The sequence below is a fragment of the Merops nubicus genome, unplaced genomic scaffold (genome assembly GCF_000691845.1).
Source record: "Merops nubicus isolate BGI_N331 unplaced genomic scaffold, ASM69184v1 scaffold15171, whole genome shotgun sequence".
Taxonomy (NCBI): domain Eukaryota; kingdom Metazoa; phylum Chordata; class Aves; order Coraciiformes; family Meropidae; genus Merops; species Merops nubicus.
The window spans coordinates 1-6,778 of NW_008587716.1; the positions used below are offsets into that span (position 1 = coordinate 1).

At 36.6% G+C, this 6,778-nt stretch overlaps 1 protein-coding gene across 1 annotated transcript; it reads left to right on the top strand.

The window, feature by feature from the left end:
- The first annotated feature begins 90 nt into the window (after nucleotides 1-90).
- CENPW (centromere protein W) lies at nucleotides 91-6,085 on the top strand. The gene is made up of 4 exons (XM_008949034.1): nucleotides 91-214; nucleotides 3,339-3,352; nucleotides 4,290-4,403; nucleotides 6,059-6,085. Exons 1-4 carry the CDS (start codon nucleotides 91-93, stop codon nucleotides 6,083-6,085), a joined length of 279 nt encoding a protein of 92 aa, XP_008947282.1.
- The last annotated feature ends 693 nt before the right edge of the window (nucleotides 6,086-6,778 follow it).

The following is a 6,778-nucleotide window of genomic DNA, read 5'->3' on the forward strand; positions in this document are numbered from 1 at the left end:
GCTGCAGCTGTTGCGGTGGCTGTGGGGCAGGTGTGCCTACACAGGGGCGTTTAGTCTCTAAAGCCTTTATCGCTTGAAAGATACGGGCCGATGGATTGTGCGCACTGGGACACTTTGGAGTTGCAGGATACAGTAGAATGTCAAGTTGCTACTAATGGTGTTTCTGCAGTGACGTACAGGCAGAGCGGAGGCAAAGTTTGTGGGGAGATAGACGGTTGGTCAGTCTAATAAAATAAGTAGTGATTACAGCTTTTTGCTTAGCTGGTGGCTGCTTTGTTGTAAGTTTCTGACAGTGATTTTGGGGATTCAGGGGTAGGCTGATGCATAAACACTGTGACACTACATGTACGCTACTGTTCAAAGAGTTTGATGTAGATGGACTGAGAAACAGGAGTTTGGATTATGTGGCTGTAACATGCAGATGTTTGTTTGTGTTGAGCAATTGGGGTACACAGTTATCAATCAACTGAATTGTGATTAGCGAGTTGCTACATTGTTAAGACATCTTGAATGATCGCATTTTTGTCAAAGGCCTAAGTAATCTCTGTCCGGAACTAAGGAATGACAAGTTTTATTAGTAATCTGATGAGAATATGGTGTTCATGGTTTTAAAATACCTGCCATAAAGATGTAGGGATAACAGCCACATAAGTTTCAGAAATCTGTGGCCAACAAAGCTGAATTCCATTTGACCTGCAATAAGGTATTTGTGGCAAAGGAAGGGTTTGTCTTACCAAGAAATTACTTGACTACAGTAAGTAAACCTGACTTCATGAGAGCTTGTGGTAGCTGCCATACTGAGAACAAAAAAATCCGTGCATAAAAAAGCATTCTTTGAAGGAATTCAGGAGGCTTCGCTTGCTTAACTGCCATGCCCTTTTGTTTTCAAATGTGTGTGATTCTCTGAGCATTAATACACACTGTATACTAGTATGCTCCCTGACTTGAATTGTAAGTCCATGTTTCATATGTGTGTAAAAGTTGTCTTGCATCATCTTGAAGGTTGATATCCAGATACATGAAGCTAAATGTAAATATACGACTAAAAAAAAAAAAGTAATATGAATGAATATGGTAATTACATGACTGGATTTACATTTCAGTGTAAACAGAACGCATTTTTCTATTTGGTCTAATAAAAATATGTTCTTTTCCTACTGCATTTGCTATCTTTGGAGTTTTTTTATGGACTTAAGGACTTGGCTCCCTGCTCCTCATGCTCAGACACACTCAAAGCTTTACTCAGTGGAACACAGTAGTCAGCTAGGCAGACTTACACAATCACTAATAACATTTTTTGTAGTCATTATAAAAAGTTGCTCTGTGTTTCCATGGTCATGTTAATTTGGCTCCAAGGTAGTGTAGCTGTTTGAAAAGGGGTAAGTGGGATGTGCCTCCAAGTCTTGGCCACTGGTTCCTCGCTCTTCGTTGTCCTCCACTAGAGTTCTGTGGGCTGCAGGAGCAATCGGTGAAGTGAACTGACTGAAACTAATGAGCAACAACAATCTGATCTAGCTTAAAACGTGGCTACGCAAATACTCATTCCAACACAAAGGATGAGATAATGAATTTTAATTATGTGGTGGAATCTTAGATTATCTCTTCTGGTGATGTCAAATGCCCTTTAATGTTAGGAGGTTTAGCATTTTTATTTTACCTTTAAGCAGGAATGGCTGGAGTGGTGACTGGCTGTGACTTTCTTCAACTAGGCATGTGGCTAACAGCTCTAGCTCTTTAATTCTATGAATAAATAACACAGCTGGAGTTATAATTATTTTTTTTAATAAAACACTAGTCCTGTAGTTAGGCAAGTAACAAGTTTTAGGAGTGTTTTTTTAGTGTCTCTTAAGCCCTACAAACCTTGTAAGAATTATTAGATTGCATGCTTCAGAAATTTACACGGTAGCTGTCTTAAGAGGAAACCACAGAAATTTTGAGCAGAGAGCTTTTGTCTTCTGCAGGGAAATCTGATAACTGGCTAGTTCAGTTCCTAGGCTATCTTCCTTTATGTTTGAGTCTACTGTGGTACTTAGCCAGTTCAGAGCACATCTGCCTACCTGGCTTATGACATAATCAGATTGGTTTCCTTTTCCTGACCTTCAGCAATTGTTTTTGCTTCATAAACCAATGTCTTCTTAGATGATCATAATAACAAGTTTGAAAGATACAAGAGTTTAGACAGTACCTGAATGGAGTTTCTTCTTTGCTCAACAGATTCTTTTCAAAATTTGACATCTCTTTTCAAAATTTGAAGCTTTGTCAGATTTATTTCCCAAGTGTTAACGTCTTTCTCAGTGCAGAGTGTAGGTAACAAATTTCATTAAACTTTTCAAGAAGCTGTTTTTTAGAAGTAGTGTGTTAATATCTTTGAGCAGAGAGATGGGAATAGTGTTTTCCCAATGCTCTGAGAACTCAATTATTTACCTTTTTGAAAATAAGAGCTAAAGATTCTGGTACTAAAGTTCAGATATGCAGCCCACCCCTCCTTGCCACCATGGTCTGAGAAGAAAAAGCTTCAAACTTTATTCTAGTTTGAAATTATAGAAGAAGAGCAGGAGCCCAGCTGATTGTTTTAAGCTAGAAGGGCATAGAAGGATTGTATTTACATTGCAGAAAAAGCTTGAGTGTATCGCGTTGAATGACCCCCCCCCTTTTTTTTTTTTTTTTGTTATTGACATAGGATGATGAATGAGTGTAAACTGAAGGCAAAGTATCAGTCTAAAGAACTGTTCTGAAGTTATGGCAGCAAAACAAAATTAGGGAGCTTGTCCCTACTGCTCGTGAGTTCTGTTGAAACAGGTGTGTGGAAATTGCTCTGCAAGCAGTGTCCCGAGTTTGTACATATGTTCTTAAAACTTTACAACCTTTCTTTTATGGGAAATAATAATTCTGATATGTAAGGTGGTTTTCATGACTAGTTCAAAACTGGTTTTAAATTTTGTGCAGAGGGTCAATGATAAATAGCCAAGAGTGTCTTTAGACAAATGTGGCATCACTCAGTTACTTGTCAGTAACTGTCCCATTCATGCTATTCAGTCATTCTGCCTTTCCTCAGCCTTTCTCAAGTGTCTTGAATAATCTGGAATATTTATTAGCATATGTGCTCTGTTGTGGAACATTCTGCCTTTTCTGTACTAGATTCTTCCAAACAGTGCCAAATATGTACATTTAGCTATTGCATGTTGGCTTCATTTAGGTCAGGAGATAAAAAAAAAAAAAACTAAATTGCTTGTCATATGAACACTGAAATGCCTGTCCTCTAACAGATTCTTCATGCTGTGAATCTGCTGCAAAGTGTTTCCTAAAAACTCATAACTTTCCTTGTTACATCTTTCTAGGCTTTGCAGATCAGGTATGGCAAAATAAGTATGTCACATAATTCATATAAAATTAAACTTTCATGTATTTCAACTATTTTTCTGAACTGTTGTTTAAAAGAAGTATTTTTGTACACTTTACATAGCAAAGCTCGTACTGTTTGAAAGTTTCATTTATGGAAGGTGCAATTACCAATTTTCAGGTTGGACTATTAAAATAGTTCACATCATGCCTGTATAATGCTAGAGGCTTGTATTATAGGTCCCTTATTATACAGGGGTGCTTCTGGCTGTCAGTTTTTAATCCACTTGGATCAGTTCCACACCTGCTGAAATTTTTGCTGCTTCTGTACTACAGAGCAGCATTCTGTATTGAACGGAATATAGCCCTGCCAGTTCTTTCCATGTAGAAGATTATAAAGTAAGTGATGAGCTGGGAAATGGATGGAACCTCCTGACATTGGAGAATTTCTTGTTTTGGAGAAATTAATGTCAATGCTCCTTTGCACTGGAAAAGGGCAGAAGTCCTTGAACTTGTCTGTGGTTCATTTGGTGATCATCAAAAGTCTGGCCATTGTAGTCACTAAACTCTCACTGTATTTACTGGTAAGCAAAAAGGCTCCTTCTTATGATCTGATATTTATGTTTACATTTTATTATTTAAAAAATACTAATAAAAATTGGGTTCAATTTCTGTTAGATCAGTTTTCTTTATGATCATTTCTAGAGCACTTTTACCATTGAAATATACTGAATTTATACTATTCATACAAAACTTACACTGAGGAGTGTCTTAGGAATCTATTAGGACTTGAACTGGGTGGCATTTTATTTTCCTGAGAACACCTTTCAGGAATCTGGAAGCAGTCTAATATGCAAATCCTCTGTCTCAAACCATGCACCTTTAAAAAAACCAAACTATGCTTAAAAAGTTTCACTCCTTAATTTTTTTTTCCCTTTCCTCTTTTAAAGGTGCATTTGAACTTCTTACTGTTTCTTCATCGGCTAGCAGAAGAAGCCAGAACAAATGCTTTTGAGAACAGAAGTCAAATAATAAAAACTGAGCACATTATAGCTGCAGCAAAGGTAATAAAGCATTTTTAATAGTTTTCTTTTTTTGTTTAATGTAAAATGTGTCATGACAGCATATATAGACGTTTTCTGTGTTAGCTTTGATATGTTTTTATTTATAATCCAAAACCTGCCGAAACGTAAAGTTCTTTAGTCCATCATTGGCATAATTCACCGTTACGAAGACATCAAGTTAACTCCTGGCCCTATTAAATATAGTCCTATTTTTCTTGATTATTCCACATTTAAATTCATAGTTTCAATATGTGGGTAAGTCTACACAGTAGTCTTTCAGCAAGGATCCATGGGCTGAAAGCCCAGGGAACAGAAGCAAATTGCAGAGTTGGAGGATCTTTATTTCAGGTGATACTGTATCAAGGAAGCGTACTGTCTTCAGTAAGATAAATGAAGCTCTATGGAACAAGTGAGAAATAGTTCAGAGAAATTTAGGTATCTTAACACCTTCAGTTCTTGCCTGCTTAGTCTGAAAGATGTCTGAAGTGGATTCCTGCAGCATCGTGTGGATGCTGCTTCGAAACAGATCCTTTGTGTGCCATTGTGTTCGGCAAGGGACGAGCTAAGGGATGGTTAAACTGTGGGTTGCTACATGGGTAGTTCAGTGTCACAGAAACTGCTGTATGACTATCTGTGGAGGAGGAATCCTCTGCATTGCAGAGAACAGCAAGTTTTGTGTACGTACAAAAGAAGGGAAACTTCTCTGCAAAGAATTAGTGTCAAAGTATGACTAAAATCCTCTTGTATTCTGTAGCTCTTTTCACTCTCTAGACGTTGTCTGCTTTACGTAGGTTTCATGAAGGAACTCAAGTCTTCTTAATTTATTTGTTCAACCACCTGCTAGCAGTGGGTAAATTGGAAAAAAAAACCCCTCAGTGTTATCTAATATTTGGGTCCTGCGGTTTCTGTTTACCTTCTGGATTTTTTTTTCCTCTCTGGTGAAATGTTTAGTTTGATACTTTCTGTTACTATAGTAACAGAAATATATACAGGATGTGTAGGGTAGCCAAGTGAATGTTACAGTTGGAATCTTATGCATTTGTAATTTCTTTATAACTGCAATCTTAACATTATTTGAACATTTTTGTGCTCCATTTTTTTAAGATGAGAAGAAAGGAAAAACTGCCTGAATTTTAATAATGTTAACACTTAAATGGTCCCACTTGGGCTTTGAAGTTCATTTTTCAACTTAAACTCCAAGAAATGTCCTTCCAAGGGCCTGTGCACTCTTGATATAGAAAGAAATAAGGCATTGCAAACAAAAGTTGAGCAGAGTAGCTGTATAATTTATATTTTATTTTTTTTCTTTTTTCTAGGCCTAATGGGGTAAGAGCTTCAAGGAATCTGTTGAGGGCTTGAGAGCACTATTGCAATTTCTTAGCATTCATTTTAAAAATAAGCCTTTTATTTTACAGAATTATTGGTTATGAAAGTTCTTATTTAAAAAAAAGTTTCTTATATGGCATTTTTCTGTATGCTTTTGCTTTATTTCTAACCTTTCCCCTAGAGTTTTACCCTTGGTGAGTCTACTTTTGGGAACAGATTGTTTAGCTAGATGAGATTCTGGTCTGAATAGCCTAGTGTTTTGGATCTCTTACTGCTGCCTGAATTTTAGTGAAAAAAACAGTGATAAATATACTTTCTTCTTTTTGCAGGTTATTTTAAAGAAAAGCAGAGGCTAGAAAACAGACCACTGGAGTTTCAAAGCACGTTTTTCTGTGTTTTCTTACTAATGTGTGATCCTGTGAGCCAGCTTTTGCACTTGTGGAAGTATTTAGTTTTACTGATGTCTGTCTGCTGACTCTGAGTATCTTGCTGTTTCTTTTAAAAAAAAATAAAGACTCCTGCAATGCATACTTTCATACACTTCATTCATAATATAAAAATTTGTGTCCCTTGTCATTTAAGACTTTCAATATGTCTTAATTCTTCCGTAATAATGGAGGAATGCCTATACCATAGTCACTCTTAAGGTACAATTTGGCATCTGTTATTAGAAATGTGAAACTTTTAAAGCAGAGTAGCGATAAAAATGCAGGTTTAAAAGTTCAGAGCAGATTTACTAGATAAACAACCTTGTAGAATTGCTGTAGAAACTAGCCTATTAAATATCTTGGGTTCTATTTATGAATGTCTTATTTTTTAAATGACTGAAAAGTAGGCTAAAACTTCTGTTGTTCTGGAGAAAAAAATACAGACTTTTGTATTTCTGAGTCACTCTCTGAACTGTTAAGCTGTCCTGTTGCTTGATGTGGTATAAAGTCGGTGGTCTCCAGTTCGGTTGATGTGGACAGATGTGCATTATGGAAAAGAAAAGATCTGGCACAGCTGATGTTTTTGAAGTTAGCTTCTATACAAGTAGTGAAATAAGTTGC

Coding starts and splice junctions, on each gene's coding strand:
- CENPW (XM_008949034.1), top strand. CDS start 91: ATGGATTGTGCGCACTGGGACACTTTGGAGTTGCAGGATACAGTAGAA. Junction 4,404..6,058: donor ACATTATAGCTGCAGCAAAG/GTAATAAAGCAT, acceptor TTCTTTTTGCAG/GTTATTTTAAAGAAAAGCAG.